Raw genomic sequence first — 20,855 nt, forward strand, 5'->3', positions numbered from 1 at the left:
GGACCCAATCAAGTGATTTCAGGTTTCAGGGAGGTTAAAGTAAATTTAAGATTATTCCAAAGAAGGAATTTGATATCATAAAGGTGTCAATTCTCCCTAAAATAATCTACAGATTCAATACAATTCAATCAAAATTCCAGCTGGGTTTTAAAATCTTGACCAGCTGGAAGAGTAAAGGCCCAAGAATAACCAGGAATTTCCTGGAGAAGAATATGGTGTGGCAACTTGCTCCACCAGATGTCAAGAATTACAATAAAGCAACAGTAGTTAAAACATTGTACTATTAGGCCAGGGATAGAAAAATTGACCAAAGGAATAGAATAGAGAGCCCAAAATCAGATCCACACACACATGAAAGGTTATAATAGGACAGATGTACCACTTCAGATCTTTGGTTTAGGAGAACATTTCAATAAATGATACTGGAACATTTGAGTATCCATATGGGGAAAACTGAAGTTTTATCACTATATCACATTCAAAAATATCAATTTAAGGTAGAGTGAGGTCTTAAATGCAAAAAGCAGAATTTTTAAACTTTTAGAAGAAAATATGGGAAAATATGACCTTGGTGTAGGGAGGGAATTTTTAAACAAGAATTTTTTTTAAAGCTGTGACAATAAAACAAAAAAGATATATTCAACTACATTAAAATTAAGACCCTCTGCTCATCAAAAGACATCATGAAGAAAATTTTAAAACCAGCCACAAATTGCAAGAGTATACATGACACACATGTAACCAACCAAGGACTAATACACAGGACTTATTTTTTTCAATGCCAAAAATCAATATGAACAGGACAAACAAAAATGTGTACAGCAAATTGATAGAACAGGAAGTATAAACATATAAAAAGATACCTCAACCTTTGCTCAAACTGAGAAATGTTAATTAAGACCATAATGAGACATTAGTTTTTATCCACCAAACTGATAAAAATAAAGTAGACAGCACCAGTTATTGTAGAGGATGGAGATCAACAGGAATACTCATACACTACAGGCGGGAGAATAAATTGGTACAACCCTATGGAACAATGTGCCATTTTCTTGAAAGTTAAACATTTACATTCTCTACATACCAACAATGTTAACAGAAGACATGAAAAAGAATATTACCCTTACTCTTAAGAGGAAAAAAACAAAAGAAAACAACCCAAATATTAATTAACAGAAGAATCAATAAATAAATGGTATGGTTTAGTTTTGTAAAAAAAATAAATATATATATATATATATATATATATATATATATATATGTAAGCAGTAATTCCAAGCACAATATAAAAATTACATTAATAGGTTTAGTAAACGTTACTCAAGACTTTTCACCTTGTTCCTCTTGGCCTTCATTTGAGCTTTTGCCAATAGAGCATACATGGTGGCCTCAGGCTTATTCAAAGTGATCCCATCTAAGACCTGAATGGCCTTGTCATGTTTCTCGCAAAATGAATAAATGAGTGCTTGCTGTATAGGACTCAACTCAATGAGACCTAAAGGGAAAGGAAAATTTATCAATAACTTTGCCAAGTATCTAGGACTTAGAATATAATTATTTTAAGACAGTCAAGCAATTCAATAATCTATTTTTACAATATGAATTAATAAATCAATATGATACTAAAATCTACTTACTGTCAACAAACAATAAGACATTCCAACTACAAATGAACAAACAAAAAATAACAGCATAAGCCTGGTATTTCCTATAATAATCTCTCTCACAAAATTCACTAGGCTATGAAGTATTTTACAAATTGGTTACATACATGTGAAACTGAAGTTTTAGTTTCAAAATCTAACTTTGACTTTCAAGTGAACCCTTCATGCTACCTATACAGAGCTACTGAAAATAGTATAAAAAATTTAAAGAAGTATTTCTTTTTAAATTAAGACAATATTATAATTTTACATTGATTATATTTACCTTTGGTCATTTCTGCTACTTGGTAAATAGTGAACTTTGCAAGACCATAGCACTTCATCCTAAGAAGATATTGTCCTCTGGAAGAAATAACAGCTTTTTAATTCTAAGCAGTTAAAAATAATTTTTCTAAAATAAAGTTTTTTATACTCAGTTACTTAAAATTTTAAATTATAATACATTTATTCATACTTATTATAATACATTTGAAATTATAAATATTTTATGTAAGTCTAAATAGGCCAATTAGCATGGAGATGTGAGAAGAAAACAATTTAGTAAATGTGAAGCTGAAAGAAAAATAGTCAGATCTTTTTGTAATTATCAGCATTTGAAAAGTTATACTCTGTTGCTGAGAAATTTTAAAAGCTAAACACAGTTTAAGGGGCATACAAATGGAGAAGTATTTACATAAATTGTTAAAATGTGGTTCAAGAGTTAAAAGATGAAGCAAGACCTTATCAGAAAGCATTGTTCCAGTCCATTTTCCCATTTTCTGTAAATCCATTTCCCATGTTAGTAATTATAATATATTTTTGGTAGTGATAACTCATAATTTGCAATGGGTCCTTTTATAGCAAGCTCTACTGCATTTGAAATACAATTCAATGTATCTTTTTTTTCACTGAATTATCTGAGGTTTATACTTGGTACCTCTGGGTACACAATCAAAATATATTACCTTACTTTCATGAGATCTGTGATAACTATCTAACCAGTAATCTAGAGAGGCCTCAAAGAACTTAAACACAGACAGTTGTGTTTTGATGCAAGGACAGAACAAAGGGAAAGGTCTGTTATCTTATATTATGAATTATCTTAAAGTTTAACAAAAACAACTATATCTGACTTGCTGATTTGAAGATGGCCATTTCTGGGGGATTAAATGTAAAACAAGGAGGCTGGAAGGATCAAGAAAGAACGAAAGATTCCAACAGCTAGCTCAGATCTTAAGTTATCCCAAGAAGAATTCTATTTCTATACACATACCTTATTATATATAATTGGATTCCATCTGGCTGAAGGTGGATAGCACGAGATAACTCTCTTACTGCCTTTTTCAATTTGTGCAACTGTTGAGTGATAAATAGAAACTTAGCTCATAATAATACTGATTGCTTCCTTTCTGATAGTTATTCCCTCCCACCCTTCAATACAGAAATTTTGCAGGAATCTCTCCTAATACATGTGTTTCTTAAGAATCATCAAAGCAAGTGGGATACAGAGAAGTTAAAAAAAAATTTATGAAGCAAAGTCTTTTTTTTTAATTATCTTTAAATTTGAAGAATGATTACACAGATCCACAAATATATAGTTTTAAATAAATATGATTATATCATATATTCTAGTTTGTTTTTCTTTTTTGTTTAGCTTTTCAGTTTTCTCCCTCAACCTTAACACCTTTTACACCAAACTTTACTCATGCTAATAAACTAGCTTGCAAAGGAATGTAAAATAAAAAGTAAAAGTCAATTCCACTTAAAATTAAGAGAGGAAAAACAAGCTTGCACTTAATGAGTAAAATGAATGAATAAAACAAAATACAACAATGATGAAAAAGATATCTGTTTAAAATCAATATACAATGAAAAGTAAACAACGATTCTTTCCTTAATACTGGTTACAGAGCATAATCTGAATTTGTACAAATTTTTACAAACATTGGGGAAATTACAAAAGGGGGAACTAAACACATCCCAGCAAAATGAACCTGGGACAACCAACGACTCCTCTTACTATGCTGACATGGTGATCAAAACATTTGTGCATAGAAGTAGACAATACCTGTTAAAATGGTGCAAAGTGTTTGGAGGAAATAGTGGGTGGAGTCAAAAGAGGGAATTCAAAAGGAGGGAGTCTGAGATGTTTTTAAATAAATTTAAGAATTACTGTGGAACTTCAGGCCTGCTGCTTCTCAAGCTAACCCTGATCAGGTTGGTATAATTAATAAACCACCTTGTCATATGCCTGCATTGCTCCACCTGGTTCCAATCATACATAGCTATGCATTGAGGAAACCCTGACTGGGAATGATGGAAGCTCACTCTCTGGTCTTTGCAAGTTTTCCTGGGGTTGGACTTCTCCAGGTAGCATTAGATTGGATTTACCCTGGAGCCTAAACCCACACCGTAGGCATATGTATTCTTCTATATACATACACAGGGTTTGGTTTGTCATTGTTTTATCTACATGGGATCATACTGTATACACTTTAAAGTCTTCTAAATCTTGTTCTAGAATATCTCTTGGAAATCCCTCCAAATCACCTGGCATAATTCTAACTATTCTTTTTATTGACTATATAATACTCTATAGTGTGAATACAACATAATTTATTCAACCATTACTGTGAAGAGGTTTTTGTCTCCTCAGAACAATGAGTCTTTGAATATATGTCCTTACACCTTGATATTATGCTGGTGCTTTGGTTTCTAAATACGCTCGGAGGAAATTCCAACTTCCCCATAAGGCCTCAGCTCCATCAACAGGGAGTGAAGCAAAAGGGCCACACACACTCCCCACCCCTTCCCAACAGGGATCAAAAGCAAACCTGCCCTGGGGATAATACCAAAATGGCCCCAGGGTCTTCTGCTTCCATCATCAGGAAGGTAAGGACTTAGTCACACTGCATCCTGAGATGAAGACAATGAGAACAGAGCCCCTAGCAAACTCCCAATGGACATGCAGCGTGAGCAAGAAATGAACCTCTGTTACTTTAAGATGGTGATTTTGAACTTTTATTTGTTGTTGTTGTTTTCCACAGCATAACAGGCTATCCTGACTGAAACCAATGTGAGGAGAGGACTTGTAGGAGATGAGGGCAGAAAGGTAACAAGGAGCCAGTTCACATGAGCTCTTGTAGGCCTTTGGCTTTTGCAAGATTTGGCTTTTATTCTGAGCACAAAGGGAAGCTATTGAAGGGTTCCAGGCAAAGAAGTGAAATAATCTGATTTATGTTTTAACAGGATCACTATGCTGCTGTTTTGAAAACCCATCAAAAAGGAATAAAGAACAGAAGCAAAAAGACCAGGAGGCTACTGCAATAACCCTGGTGAGAAATCAGTGTCTTGGACAGGACAGTTAATGATGGAGCAGTAGAGGGAATATCTGTTTTGAAAGGTAGACACAACAGCTAACAGTCTTTATCTCTGGGAAGTCCAAGTTGGTTGGAGTCAGAGAGAGCTCTTATTATTTACTATATTGTTTGAATTTTACACTAAGGATATATTATTTTTTAATTTAAATAACTTGTAAATTTAAAAAAAAATTTAAAAGAAAGTGTGAATGATTTGGACCCCATTCTATGCACAGATCTCATTCTATGAACTCACCCATTCACTCACTCCTCATACACACACACACAAAACTGATGGACTCTAAAATGTTAACAGTAGTTATCTCTGGAGAATGAAATAATGGATGTTTTTTAATGTATTCTTATTTGCATACATATATTACATGTGGTAAATATACATTGCTTTTGTAATAAGAAAAAAAACAGGCATTATTTTAAAAAAAAAAGACAAAAATTCACACCTAATCAGGAGAGGATTTTTAAGTGGGTAATTATAGTTAACTATCAATATATCTACCTAATATGTATTGTTTATAAATGCATTAGGCTCTGTAATTAGCTGAAAAAGAATACGTTGATATATTTGAAATTACATTGAACAAATATTCAAAAAAATGAAACATTTTTAAAAAATCAAAGTTCTCAAACCTTAAATACCTTATGATAGGCTTCTGCTCGACAAATATAGCTTTGAATATACATAGGGTCAAGTCTAATAGCCTCAGAAAAATACCGAGTGGCTTCAATGTAGTTATCCAGGTGTAGTAGATATATGAGGCCAATATTTATATAAGGCAAAATAATGGTTCTAAAAAAAATGAGAAAGCAAAATATTCTTAGACATTTTAATTATTCCAGATATTCTCCAATTATAAATGAACCTAATGAAATACATACATCAATTTATACCAGGGTTCTTTCTCTTGGACAGGACAGTTTTCCTAAAGCAAAATAAATTAGTTAAATACTTTCTATTAAAAATTATAAACACCTTTATGAAATCCTTAGTTAGGAATAAACATTTGTAGAGCCTGTCCTAGGAACTGATTTCCTGAAGTCTCCTAGACTCTTAGCAATACTTCACTCTTCCCTGACTTATTCTTGACTTATCTTGGATAACAAGCTTAGTTTTCCTCAACTCAAAAGTTTTTGCCTCAAGCTATGTTATATTCGCCAAGAGAAAGGGTGAGGAACAGTGAGAAAGAGCAATATTCTCGAGGCTTAGGGTTAAAAATCCTCTCCACAGAGGTATTAACCCAGTTGCTTTTCTGTATCAAATAAAAGTTGTTTTTCTCTCTTAGAATCAAACAATTTTCAATGTAGAAATAACCTTAGAAATTATTTGTTCCATGCCTCTATTTCAAAATGAGGAAACTACACATTCTGTATCCCAGCTGCACAGAAGCCCTGACCCTTTTGCCGACTGCCCACTTTCTGGCTTTCTGCAACTGAAACTCATTTCTTTCTCTTCCTGACTCAAAAATATCCCAAAGAAAACCACTGTGGCCATTGTGGAGCCATGTTCCATGACTTTTCCCAAGTCAAGTTCAAAGTTTACCTTAAATAAGCTAAGTAAGCAGTCTGCCGGTTGGCACAGAATGGGCATGATTTGTTACTCTTTCTGACACCTTCCATTGTAAAGAATACTTCTTTGGAAAGAAGAGGAATTATTTAATTAACTTCTACTTTTTACAGCCTGGCTTTCTGACTAGTGTATGTAACTTTCAGTCTGTTCCTTCCTGAACCTGTGTTCTAATGGTATTTGCTTTTTTTATTTTGCTTTACTAAACAAAATGTAGTCAGAAGTCCTAAATAGAGGATTTCTTCCCACTGAGTCGTATATCGTGCCTAGCAACAATATAGCAAGCAAGTATTTTGCCATTATTTTAAAACTTGATGACAATTTTCCATGAACTTAACTTCAAAAAGTTTTAACCTGGGCATGCCCAAACTGCTCTTAATTACTGGTTGATTTTGCTATCCTTGGATTTAAACTCCTCTCAAACCCATTCAATCTCTAAAGTTTGCAGAAGCATCTGAGGCAAACAGATATTGAGAACAGTTCTTATTTTAGAAGTAAGCTTATTTTCAGAGGTAGTATTCTAATTCTAGGATGGCTTCATAATTGTCTCATTTTTACAAGGTTATTAATGATGAGGGGAGAAAGCTTTTTCTTCCACCTATTTTATATAAAAGTGAAATCAGTAAGAATCAAAGGGAAAACATACCTTTCTAGAGAAATAACAGCTTCAAAGTCACAAACTGCCAGCAACCAAAGTTTTAGATCCGTGTAGAGTGTGCCACGATGCAGGAAGCAGCTAAGATTCTCACAGCCGTCATTTATGAGAGCTTAAGAATAAAGGGATATATCATATTCAGGTTCTGAACAAACATATCCGAGTTACATTTTAGCCTATGCCCCTTCCTACTGTTTATTCTTATTTTTTTTAACATTACATAAAATAAAACATATCTGTCATGAGTGTACTTATTTGGTGAGTAAAACACAGTACTCACATAAAAAAGTGTATTTGTTTATAAGGAACAATGTGACTGTTATGGTTCACAAACTCATTAGAGCTGGGAGAAATCCTGGTATTAATCTATGATAGTCCACTCACTTTACAGACGAAGAGATTAAGGTCCAAAGGGGCCAGGTACAGTGACCATGCAAATCAATGGCAAAGATGGGCCTAGAATCTAACCTCTGATCCCCTGCAGTGGATTGCAGTCAGAAAGGTGCCATTGCCCTTGATGGCTTGTTATTATTTGGAAGGTAGGAAGGCATCATTACTGGCCCAAGAACAGGTTCTGGTACAAACCCAGACTGGGGCAGACAGAAGAGGTCAGGCTTATACACATAAACCAGGAGGGACAGCTCAAAGAGGCTACTCCAATTGCAAGCAGACCTTGGAGTTAACGCAGGCAACTTGACTATGCGTATCCCAAAGAACAGAAGCATGGGGCAAAAATAACCTCCTCTCAGGACTCCAGGCATGTGGCTCTCATCAGTGACCAGTCTAGCAGTCTAGAGGTTATCTCGTGTCTCCTCACTTGCTGATTCCCCCTCAACTTTCAAAAACATGCAGTGAAGTAGATGAGATTTTTACATTTGATCCACATCGCCCAAGCTTCTCAAGCTAAAAAGGGAAAGTTCTGCAAAAAATGAACACACAGCCTGGGGCACAAATATGCACAATACTAGATTTGGGGAAGTATTCCTAGTGTAAGCAGTGATCATACAGATTAAGCAATCACTTGAAGGCCATTTGACTGCTCAGTTCACAGTATGACTGTCTAGCAAGGAGAAAAATAGCTGCAGTTGGTTAGTTGGTTGCTCTAGAAAAATAGAAACATTCTTCTTTTTTTTTTTTTTTTTGCGGTACGCGGGCCTCTCACTGTTGTGGCCTCTCCCGTTGCGGAGCACAGGCTCCGGACGCGCAGGCTCAGCGGCTGTGGCTCACGGGCCCAGCCGCTCCACGGCATGTGGGATCTTCCCGAACCGGGGCACGAACCCGTGTCCCCTGCATCGGCAGGCAGGCTCTCAACCACTGCGCCACCAGGGAAGCCCTCTTCTTTTTTTTTAATTTATCTTTTTTTAATTTTTGAATTTAATTTATTTTTTTATACAGCAGGTTCTTATTAGTCATCAGTTTTATACACATCAGTGTATACATGTCAATCCCAATCGCCCAATTCTTCACACCATCACCACCACCACCCCGCCGCTTTCCCCCCCTTGGTGTCCATATGAGAAACATTCTTCTTGAGGAAACAAAAATATTAGAATTACTTATCCTCTCTGTGCTTCGGTTTTCTCATCAGTAAAATGGGGATGATAATAGTACCTACCTCATAGCATTATTCTGAAGAGTAATTGAGACTCTCCATATATAGCATTCAGAATAGTGCTTGGCAAGTAGTGAAACGCCTAATGAATGTAAGATATTATTATTAGCTTAGAAAAATATATTGAGGGTCCTTTTTGATTGTGAAAGATAAAACTCCTTAGGCTATCCTATAGGAAAAGACTGAGGCTAAAATAAAGCTGGTCTGCTCTGAATAATTAAATAACAAGGATCTGTATTATTGTGATAGCCTAGAAAAGAGCAAGTGAAACGCCCAAAACTTGGAGAAGAGGGAAATACGAGAAAGCAGCTCTTAGGAAGACCAGGAAGAAAGGGGTTTCGCCAGATGGCAGATGGACAGGGCTGACAGAGACCAATAAAAGATAAACTTACAGAAATAAGGGTGTTTAACCTTCAAATTTAAATTATCTGTGCTAACTTTATCCTCTGAACCCTAAAACATTTAGTAACAGATGGTAGCCGTGAGCAGTGAACGGGTGAACAAAAATGGAGACTCAATCAGACAGCAGAAATTAGGTACAAAGATTCCAAGAGAATTGAACAGGAATCCTCAGTTCTCTCTTCTAGGAATCCTTGGAAATAGAAGGGAGGGCACTAGACTCCTCTCAGCACATAGGATGGGCTTTGAGTTATTTTATTTGAATATTCATGGGAAGGGTGACCTCAGAAGGCAAATGGATTTAGAGATATCAAGAAACAATCATCTTTTGGAGTTCCCTGGTGGTCTAGCGGTTAGGATTCGGCACTTTCACTGTTATGGCCCGGGTTCAATCCCTGGTCAGGGAACTGAAATCCCGCGAGATGCAAAGCACTGCCAAAGGAAAAAAAAAGGAGAAACAATCATCTTAGATTGCCTCCCCTGAGGAGCTATGTATTCTCTTCCTAAGAGTCTAGTGGTCTCCTTAATCTCTAGATTCTGCCTCATCTAGGATGTTGGGATTCTAGCACTTTGCACCCAGGTGAACACAGCCATGTTTGGAGTGTTGGACTCTGGCTAGAATTTGCCAGTCAGGATGGGCTAATTTATTCAGCTGGACACTGTTTACTGAGCACTTATTCTATGCCCAGAATTGTGGACATATTCATATACCAAGAATGCACTGGTACAGGGTAAAGAGAAAATGGCCACTTTTTGCTGCTGCATCCTCTTACTGAGGATTCTCAAAGCCCATTTTTAGTCTAAGGGTTACAAAACTCTGAATTTGACTAATCCATGGGCTGGGTCTATGGAGTAGGACACAGCCCACTAGGAAAAATCACTACCATTTTATCAAGACGACTAAGAAATAGGCCTGGGGCTTCCCTGGTGGCGCAGTGGTTGGGGGTCCGCCTGCCGATGCAGGGGGCGCGGGTTCGTGCCCCGGTCCAGGAGGATCCCACGTGCCGCGGAGCAGCTGGGCCTGTGAGCCGTGGCCGCTGGGCCTGCGCGTCCGGAGCCTGTGCTCCGCAACGGGAGAGGCCACAGCGGTGAGAGGCCCGCGTACCGCAAAAAACAAACAAACAAACAAACAAAAAAGAAATGGCCTGGATTTCCATAAATAGCCTCAGAACTTCATATATAGAAAGAGATTTCTTTGATATGATGTTGTCTCTGTCACAGTTGTACACACGTAAACACACACACACTCATACACACTAAAAGGGAATATTAGAAACACTTTTAGCTAAATTATTGTAGCTTTAAGTATAAATAAATATATATGCTATATAAATATATAAGTATATATATATAAATGTATAACAATATACATATTACATTAGTCATCCCACATTAGTATTCTACTCCATGAAAGTGAGCTGCTGAACCTCAGATTAAATTCCCATGTATTTGCCATTAAAGGTGAAGTACCTGAAACACTGTAATCCTGCAGTGCTCTAAGAGGGTTACTCTTCCTAAATAAGCAGGCTCTGTAATACAATGCTAACCAGTTATTAGGATCTAAGTGAATTGCAGTAGAAAGATCTTGAGTTGCTTGCTTATAAAAGTGCTGTTTAAAATATACTCTCCCTCGGTATGTCCTAGAAAAAGTAAAAAATTCATTTTAACATGTACTGCAAAATATAAATTTTCTCTTTTGGGCAAACTTATACAACTACTTTTATATTTGAATAACAACTTGTGATTATTTCTCTTTGCTTCCCAGGAAAGTTTAGTCATAATGTTAATAGCAAAAAGGATATGGACAATTTATAAATAAATATGTAAATATATAATAAAATACTTTATTATTATATGTATAAATAAATATATAATAAAATACTTTATGCTTGTTGATAATATTATATATTAATTATATATATGCTTAATAATTATATTATATTTCTTACATTTATCAGAGAGGTGTGTCAATAAAATAAATGAGGCACCCAAGATACACTGAAGATACACCCCCAAAAATGGGAGGCAGCTCTATCTGCAAGGGTAAAAGCTATTGTATCAGTTTTATGAGTTGAATTCTATCTCCATTAACTTCTGACTTCAATTTCGAAATTTTCATTGACCTATATCAACTCTGAAAATCTCATCTTCGATCACTTAATAATGTAAAACAAATCAGTCTTTACAGCTAAAATTAAAAAGACAATTAAGGAAAAACAGGAAGAAAGCTAGTAGGTTGCCTGCTCTGAAGAAGTTAAATCCAGGGGGAGGAAAATAGATCTTCAAGAAGGTTATAGTATGAAAACAATGGTAATTTGGAAAAAAGAGTACAGCAAGTAACAGAGGTCTTTCAAAAGCACTAAGCATCCTAAGACTTAGGATATTTTATCGTGGAACAAAATATTTTTTTACCCCACATATAAGAAATGTCTTATGTAGTTTCTAATGAATATAAGAATCTTACATTTATTTTTAATAATTTCTGATTGCTAAAGACTATTACTAATTATTTCTAAGTATATATATGATTCTGAACTTAAAATCTTACAGAATAAAGCATTACTAATATTTTTTGTAGGATTCCATTAAGTCATGTCAATTCCTCAAACACACTGACTTCTGCGTCCATTCCTTCTTTCATTTCTACTGCCTCAATACTGAAGACCCTCATCAGATCACATCTGGGCTACTACTTTATTCCATTCTTATCTCTAGCGTGATGAGATTTGATCATCAGCTAATAAAGATCACTTTTCTCAAAAACTTTCAACAGCCCCCTATTGACAATGGGATAAGGCTGAATTCTTTAAAAAGGCATATAAGGCCTCCCATAAGATAACACCACATTATAACACCTTGAATTAACCTTCTGTTCTTCTCCAACTAATCTGATGCCTTCCTGCAAGTAATCCCCCTTTAAGTCAAGAAGTAGACAACCAGAATAGAACAATAACTAGGGATGAATTTTTAAAGAGCTTCAAAAAAGTTTGCCCTCTCTTCAAATGGGTGCAAGCTGAGATAATTCTAGAAGTAAGTTATTTCAAACTTTCAAAGAACAAAAATTATCCAAATCTAAAGACATGTTTCTAAGAAAAGAAAAAGATGAAAGACTTAATTCATTTTGAGAAAGTAGCCAAATCCTGAAATCAAAATCTGACTATGAAATTAGTGAACAATCTTACTATGAATATAGATGAAAAACTCTTGAAGAAAGTGAAGACAAAGCAAATTCAGTATTGTTTAATAATATTCTATCTAAAAATATATGACGGCCAAGAGGCATTTATCCTTCAAAATTAGAAAGCCTATTACCATGAAATTCTTATACATAGATCATAGGAAAAAAATTTAAACAGGAATAAAGAGATACTCCCTTGAAATAATTAAAGAATAAATGGCTCAAAAATTACAACTGTGATGTTTCTTGGTAACAAAGCCATTTTCATTAAGTTCAAAAGACGAAGATTCTTATTATCACCAACATTATTGTTAAGTTAAAGTTGATGCAATGATAAAATGAGTTGGGAAATTAGAGTAGAGCAAAAGAGGTAGAACAGGGAACTCCGAAACTCCACCTTTCCACAAAAGCAATGAATAAGCGGGCAAACACTGTCAGAAGCAATTAAAGAATTAAGAATCTAATTAAAAACTTAGAATCACCAGGGTAATACTTAATAAAGGAGGAAAAGCTGCAGAATTTTGGTAAGAGAGCTCTGTGGTGTTCTAACTCACCCTATTTCCCTCCCCAACTTCCCAGACACATGGTGGCCTTGAAGAAAACAACCTGCATTCCTGATGCAGGTTACTAGTACCAGAGGGAACAATACAAATCTTATTCTCAAAGAACTGTAGCTGTGTAGTTTTGACCTGTCTGGTGGATCACTGAAAGACTGGCTCAAATGTTTCCCTTTGTTTTGACTGCCTTAGAGCTTTCCCAGGGCTGATGTGACTTCCTGGATGGTATTTATCAAAGTCATTTAAAGGCAAACGTATTAGCTGCTGCCACTTGGGGCAAGGGATAACAGCTGGGGCAGGCAATAGTCAAACCAAAAACCCTTGTAAGAAAGAAGGTGGAGAAGGAGATACCGGGGGATGAGGGCTTTAGAAAGTTTCCGCATATTTTAGGGAATCTAAAAGGCCACATGCAAACCCAAGGCTGAAAGCATGCACAGAAAAGACCTACGAAGACCCTTAGCTTTCACCTCTGGTTAATTCAGGCTCTGTGCAAGTAGGACATGAAAGCCAAGTCATTGAAGTTGTCTGGATAAGCATTCAGGGAGTGCCCCAAAAGAGAGTCAATCTGCAAAGACTGAGAGAGTTTTTTTGTTTGTTTCGTTGGTTGGTTTCGTTGGAATCTCAGTCAAATCACTAGCTAACCTCCAAGATAACAGAACACAGACTTCAGTGGCCACACATGACAAGGAATACAGACTTACAAAATCTGTTCAGAAAAGTCACTAAACAAACTACACGAACGACAAGAAGCAGCAACAAAAAACACTTAAAGAGGAGGAGGTGAATATGATATCCAAAGGTGCCACATAATAATATTCAAAATGACTACTTTTCAACAAACAATTACAAGTAATGCAAAGGAAGAAGAAAATATGGCCCATTCACAGGATAAAAAGAAAAAAATAGAAACCATCCTTGAGGACGCCCAGACATTGGACAAAGACTTAAAATCAACTGTCTTAAAATCAACTTAAAAACTTTAAATAAACTATCTTTGGGAAACCCATGGCGGTCCAGTGGTTAGGACTCGGCGCTTTCACTGCCAGGGCGCAGGTTCGATCCCTGGTCAGGGAACTAACATCCTGCAAGCCATTTGGCCCAGCCAAAAACAAAAAACAAAACAAAACAAAACAACCCACAAAACTATCTTAAATATGTTCATATAGCTAAAAGAAACCATAAAGAACTAAAGAAAACTAGAAGAATGATGTCTCAACACATAGGGAGTATCAATAAAGATACTGATAGATAGAACTAGATTGATAGGTAGAGAAATTATTGAAAAAAAGGAACCAAATAGAAATTCTGGAGTTGAAAACTACAAAAACGAATGAAAATTCACTAGGTTTCAACAACAGATTTGAGAAGGTGAAAGAAAAATTCAGGAAACTTGAAGTAAGGTCAATTCAGATTATCCAGCCTGAGAAGCAGAAAGAAAAACAGAGTGAAAAAAAAAACAAAAAAAGGCTAAGGGACCTCTGGAACACCATCAAGCATACCAACATATGCATACATTGCAAGTCACAAAAGGAAAGGAGATAGTAAAGGAGCAGAAATGACATTTGAAAAAGTAATGGTTGAAAGCTTCCCAAATTTGATGAAAGAAATGAGTCTATACAACCAAGAAGCTCAATGATTCCATAAATTCGAAGAAATGTAGAGGCACCTTATAATCAACCTGGTGAAAGCCACAGACAAAGAAAGAATCTTGAAAGCAGTATGAGAGAAGCAACTCATCATGTACTTGGAATACTTGGAATATTCATCAATAGATGAATAGCTGATTTCTCATTCAAAATCACGGTCAGAAAGATCATGACTCACTGAATAGTCTATGAATCATAAACACAATAAGTAAAAAGAAAACCACTCTTAGGCACAATATACCAAAACTGCTGAAATCCAAGGACAAGAAGGGCTTCCCTGGTGGCACAGTGGTTAAGAATCTGCCTGCCAATGCAGGGAACACAGGTTCGAGCCCTGGTCAGGGAAGATCCCACATGCCACAGCGCAACTAGGCCCGTGTGCCACGACTACTGAGCCTGCGTTCAGGAGCCTGTGAGTCACAACTACTGAGCCCGCATGCCACAACTACTGAAGCCCACACTCCTACAGCCTGTGCTTCACAACAAGAGAAGCCACCGCAATGAGAAGCCCATGCACATCAACGAAGAGTAGCCCCCGATTGCCACAACTAGAGAAAAGCCCTCGCACTGCAATGAAGACCCAACACAGCCATAAATAAATAAATAAATAAATAAAAATTTTAAAAACAAAGACAATGAGAAAAGTTTAAAAGCAACCAAAGGAAAATGACACATTACTTTCAAAGGCATTGACTAACCACTGATTTTTTCACTTAAAAAAAAAAAGGAATCTATATGACACTGCATTGCAATATGTTCAAAGTGCTAAAAGAAAATAAATGCCAAGGGAGGACCTTCAAGATGGCAGAGAAGTAAGACATAGAGATGACCTTCCTTCCCACAAATACATCAAAAATACATCTACATGTGGAACAACTCCTACAGAACACCTACTGGCAGAAGACCTCAGACTTCCCAAAAGGCAAGAAAATCCCTACGTACCTGCGTAGGACAAAAGAAATAAGAAAACACAGAGACAAAAGAATAGGGATGGGACCCACACCTCTGGGAGGGAGCTGTGAAGGAGGAGAAGTTTCCACACACTAGGAAGCCCCTTCGCGGGCGGAGACAGGGTGTGCGCAGGGGGGAAGCTTCGGAGCCGCGGAGGAGAGCACAGCAACAGGGGTGCAGAAGGCAAAGCAGAGAGATTCCCGCACAGAGGATCGGGGCCGACCAGCAGTCACCAGCCTGAGAGGCTTGTCTGCTCACCTGCTGGGATGGGTGAGGGCTGGAAGTTGAGGCTCGGGCGTCAGAGGGCAGATCCCAGGGAGAGGACTGGGGTTGGCTGCGTGAACACAGCCTGAAGGGGGCTAATGCACCACAGCTAGCCGGGAGAGAATCTGGGAGAAAGTCTGGAAATGCCTAAGAAGCAAGAGACAATTGTTTCAGGGTGCGCGAGGATTGGGGATTCAGAGCATCCCCTAAATGAGCTTCAGAGACAGGCGTGAGCCGCAGCTTTCAGCGCAGACACCAGAGACAGGCATGAAACGCTAAGGCTGCTGCTGCAGCCACCAGGAAGTCTGTGTGTAAGCACAGGTCACTATCCACACCTCTCCTCCCGGGAGCCTGTGCAGCCCGTCACTGCCAGGGTCCCGGGACAATTTCCCTGGGAGAACACACACCACGCCTCAGGCTGTTGCAATGTCAGGCCAGCCTCTGTAGCTGCAGGCTCACCCTGCATTCTGTACCCCTCCCTCCCCACAGCCTGAGTGAGACAGAGCCTCCTAGTCAGCCGCTCCTTTAACCCCCTCCTGTCTGGGTGAAGAGAAGACGTCAGAGGGCAACCTACATGCAGGGGCAGGGCCAAATCCAAAGCTGAACCCCAGGAGCTGTGCAAACAAAGAAGAGAAAGGAAAATTTCTCTGTGCAGCCTCAGGAGCAGAGGATTAAATCTCCACAATCAACTTGATGTACCTGCACCTGTGAAATAACTGAATAGACAACAAATCCTCCCAACATTGAGGTGGTAGACTTTGGGAGCAACTGTGAACTTGAGGTTTGCTATATGTGACTGACTAGTTTCTGATTTATAAGTTTACATTAGTTTAAATTTTAGATCTTTTTATCATTGTTGGATTTGTTTATTGGTTTGGTTGCTCTCTTCTTTTTTTATTACCTTTAAAATTTTTAATTCTAATATTTTTAAATTTTTTTATTTTATTTATTTATTTATTTTCTTCTCCCTTTTCTTCTGAGCTGTGTGGCTGACAGGGTCTTGGTGCTCTGGCCGGGTGTCAGGCCTGAGCTTCTGAGGTGGGAGAGCTGAGTTCAGAACATTGGACCACCAGAGACCTCCTGGCTCCATGTAATATTGATCCGCAAGAGCTCTCCCAGAAATCTCCATCACAACACTAAGAGGCAGCTCCACTCAACAACCAGCAAGATACAGTGCTGGAGAACCCACAGCAAACAACTTGCAAGACAGGAAGACAAACCACCCATTTGCAGGGAGGCTGTGTAAAATCATACTAGGGGCACAGACACTCCAAAAGAGACCACAGGAGGCGGTCCTGCACACCAGAAAGACTAGATCCAGCCTCATCCACCAGAACACAGGCACCAGTCCCCTCCACGAGGAAACCCACACAACCCACTGAAGCAACCTTACCCACTGGGGGCAGACACCAAAAACAACGGGAATTACTAACATGCAGGCTGTGAAAAGGAGACCCCAAACACAGTAAGTCAAGCAAAATGAGAAGACAGAGAAATACACAGCAGATGAAGGAGCAAGGTAAAAACCCAACAAACCAAACAAATGAAGAGGAAATACGCAGTCTACCTGAAAAACAATTCAGAGTAGTGATAGTAAAGATTATCCAAAATCTTGGAAATAGAATAGAGAAAATACAAGAAACGTTTAACAAGGACCTAGAAGAACTAAAGAGCAAAGAAACAATGATGAACAACACAATAAATGAAATTAAAAATTCTCTAGAAGGAATCAGTAGCAGAATAACTGAGGCAGAAGAACGCATAACTGACCTGGAAGATAAAATAGTGGAAATAACTACCACAGAGTAAAATAAAGAAAAAAGAATGAAAATAATTGAGGACAGTCTCACAGACTTCTGGGACAACATTAAACGCACCAACATTCAAATTATAGGGGTCCCAGAAGAAGAAGAGGAAAAGAAAGAGACTGAGGAAATATTTGAAGAAATTATACTTGAACACTTCCCTAATATGGGAAAGGAAATAGCCAATCAAGTCCAGAAAGGGCAGAGAGTCCCATACAGGATAAATCCAAGGAGAAACATGCCAAGACACATATTAATCAAACTATCAAAAATTAAATACAAAGAAAAAATATTAAAATCAGCAAGGGAAAAGCAACAAATACCATACAAGGGAATCTCCATAAGATTAACAGCTGATCTTTCTGCAGACACTCTGCAAGCCTGAAGGGAGTGGTGGGACATATTTAAAGTGGTGAAGGGGAAAAACCTACAACCAAGATTACTCTACCCAGCAAGGATCTCATTCAGATTTGATGGAGCAATTAAAACCTTTATAGACAAGCAAAAGCTAAGAGAATTCAGCACCACCAAACCAGCTTAACAACAAATGCTAAAGGAACTTCTCTAGGCAGGAAGCGCAAGAGAAGGAAAAGACCTACAATAACAAACCCAAAACAATTAAGAAAATGGTAATAGGGACATACATATCGATAATTAACTTAAATGTAAATGGATTAAATGCTCCAACTAAAAGACATAGACTGGCTGAATGGATACAAAAACAAGACCTTTATGTATGCTGTCTACAAGAGACCAACTTCAGACATAGGGACACATACAGACCAAAAGTGAGGGGATGGAAAAACATACTCCATACAACTGGAAATCAAAAGAAAGCTGGAGAAGCAATTCTCATAGCAGACAAAATAGACTTTGAAATAAAGACTATTACAAGAGACAGAGAAGGACACTACATAATGATCAAGTGATCAATCGAAGAAGATATAAAAATTGTAAATCTTTATGCACCCAACATAGGAGCACCTCAATACATAAGGCAAATGCTAACAGCCATAAAAGGGAAAATCGACAGTAACACAATCATAGTAGGGGACTTTAACACCACACATTCACCAATGGACAGATCAACCAAAATGAAAATGAATAAGGAAACACAAGCTTTAAATGACACATTAAACAAGATGGACTTAATTGATATTTATAGGACATTCCATCCAAAAAGAACAGAATACACTTTCTTCTCAAGTTCTCATGGAACATTCTCCAGGACAGATCATATCTTGAGTCACAAATCAAGCCTTGGTAAATTTAATAAAACTAAAAACGTATCAAGTATCTTTTCTGACCACAACGCTATGAGACTAGATATCAATTTCAGGAAAAAAAATCTGTAAAAAATACAAATACATGGAGGCTAAACAATACACTACTAAATAACCAAGAGATCACTGAAGTAATCAAAGCAGAAATCAAAAAATACCTAGAAACAAATGACAATGAAAACGCGATGGCCCAAAACCTATGGGATGCAGCAAAAGCAGTTCTAAGAGTGAAGTTTATAGCAATACAATCCTGCCTCAAGAAACAAGAAAAATCTCAAATAAACAACTATTCTTACACCTAAAGCAATTAGAGAAAGAAGAACAACAGCAATAAAAAAAAACCATAGTTAGCTGAAGGAAAGAAATCATAAAGTTCAGATCAGAAATAAATGAAAAAGATGAAGGAAATGATAGCAAAGATCAATAAACCTAAAAGCTGGTACTTTGAGAAGGTAAACAAAATTGATAAGCCATTAGCCGGACTCATCAAGAAACAAAGGGAGGGGCTTCCCTGGTGGCGCATTGGTTAAGAATCCGCCTGCCAATGCAGGGGACACGGGCTCGATCCTTAGTCCGGGAGGTTCCCACACGCCACAGAGCAGCTAAGCCTATGTGCCACAACTACTGAAGCTTGCACGCCTAGAGCCCATGCTCCGCCACAAGAGAAGCCACCACAGTGAGAAGCCCACGTGCAGCAATGAAAACAAATGCAGCCAAAAATAAATAAATAAATAGATTTTTTTAAAAAAAAGAAACAAAGGGAGAAGACTCAGATCAACAGAATGATAAATGCAAAAGGAGAACATCACACTGCAGAAATACAAAGGATCATGAGAGATTACTATAAGTGACTATATGCCAATAAAATGGACAATGTGGAAGAAATGGACAAATTCTTAGAAAAGTACAACCTTCCAAGACTGAACCAGGAAGAAATAGAAAATATAAAGAGACCCATTACAGCACTGAAATTGAAGTTGTGATTAAATATCTTCCAACAAACAAATGTTCAGGACCAGATGGCTTCACAGGCAAATTCTATCAAACATTTAGAGAAGAGCTAACACCTATCCTTCTCAAACCTTCCATAATATAGCAGAGGGAGAAACACTCCCAAACTCATTCTAAGAGGCCACCAACACCCTGATACCAAAACCAGACAAAGATGTCACAAAGAAAGAAAACTACAGGCCAATATCACTGATGAACACAGATGAAAAAATCCTCAACAAAATACTAGCAGACAGAGTCCAGCAGCAAATAAAAAGGATCATACATCAGGTTCAAGTGGGTTTATCCCAGGAATGCAAGGATTCTTCAATATATCCAAATCAATAAATGTGATGCACTATATTAATGAACTGCAGAATGAAAACCATATGATAATCTCAATAGATGCAGAAAAAGCTTTTGACAAAATTCAACACCCATTTATGATAAAAACTCTCCAGAAAGTAGGCATAGAGGGAACTTTCCTCAACATAATAAAGGCATATATGACAAACCCACAGCCAACATTGTTCTCAATGGTGAAAAACTGAAACCATTTCCACTAAGATCAGGAACAAGACAAGGTTGTCCACTCTCACCACTATTATTCAACATAGTTTTGGAAGTTTTAGCCACAGCAATCAGAGACAAAAAAGAAATAAAAGGAACCCAAATCAGAAAAGAAGAAGTAAAACTGTCACTGTTTGCAGATGACATGATACTATACATAGAGAATCCTAAAGATGCTACCAGAAAACTACTAGAACTAATCAATGAATTTGGTAAAGTAGCAGGATATAAAATTAATGCACAGAAATCTCTTGCAGTCCTATACACTAATGATGAAAAATCTGAAAGAGAAATTATGGAAACACTCCCATTTACCATTGCAACAAAAAGAATAAAATACCTAGATATAAACCTACCTAAG

At 37.3% G+C, this 20,855-nt stretch overlaps 1 protein-coding gene across 1 annotated transcript in view; it reads right to left on the bottom strand.

Moving 5' to 3' along the window:
* Positions 1-20,855, bottom strand: part of TTC6 (tetratricopeptide repeat domain 6) — a gene marked incomplete at both ends in the record, with an annotated part of 196,312 nt that overhangs the window by 32,484 nt on the left and 142,973 nt on the right. Inside the window, 6 exons of the mRNA XM_082649376.1 lie at positions 1,335-1,495; positions 1,930-2,006; positions 2,917-2,999; positions 5,660-5,810; positions 7,231-7,351; positions 10,721-10,890. Coding sequence (XP_082505502.1) covers positions 1,335-1,495; positions 1,930-2,006; positions 2,917-2,999; positions 5,660-5,810; positions 7,231-7,351; positions 10,721-10,890 — 763 coding nt within the window. The remainder of the gene's footprint in view (positions 1-1,334; positions 1,496-1,929; positions 2,007-2,916; positions 3,000-5,659; positions 5,811-7,230; positions 7,352-10,720; positions 10,891-20,855) is intronic.

The sequence above is a fragment of the Grampus griseus genome (assembly GCF_964374135.1).
Source record: "Grampus griseus genome assembly, chromosome: 2".
NCBI lineage: Eukaryota > Metazoa > Chordata > Mammalia > Artiodactyla > Delphinidae > Grampus > Grampus griseus.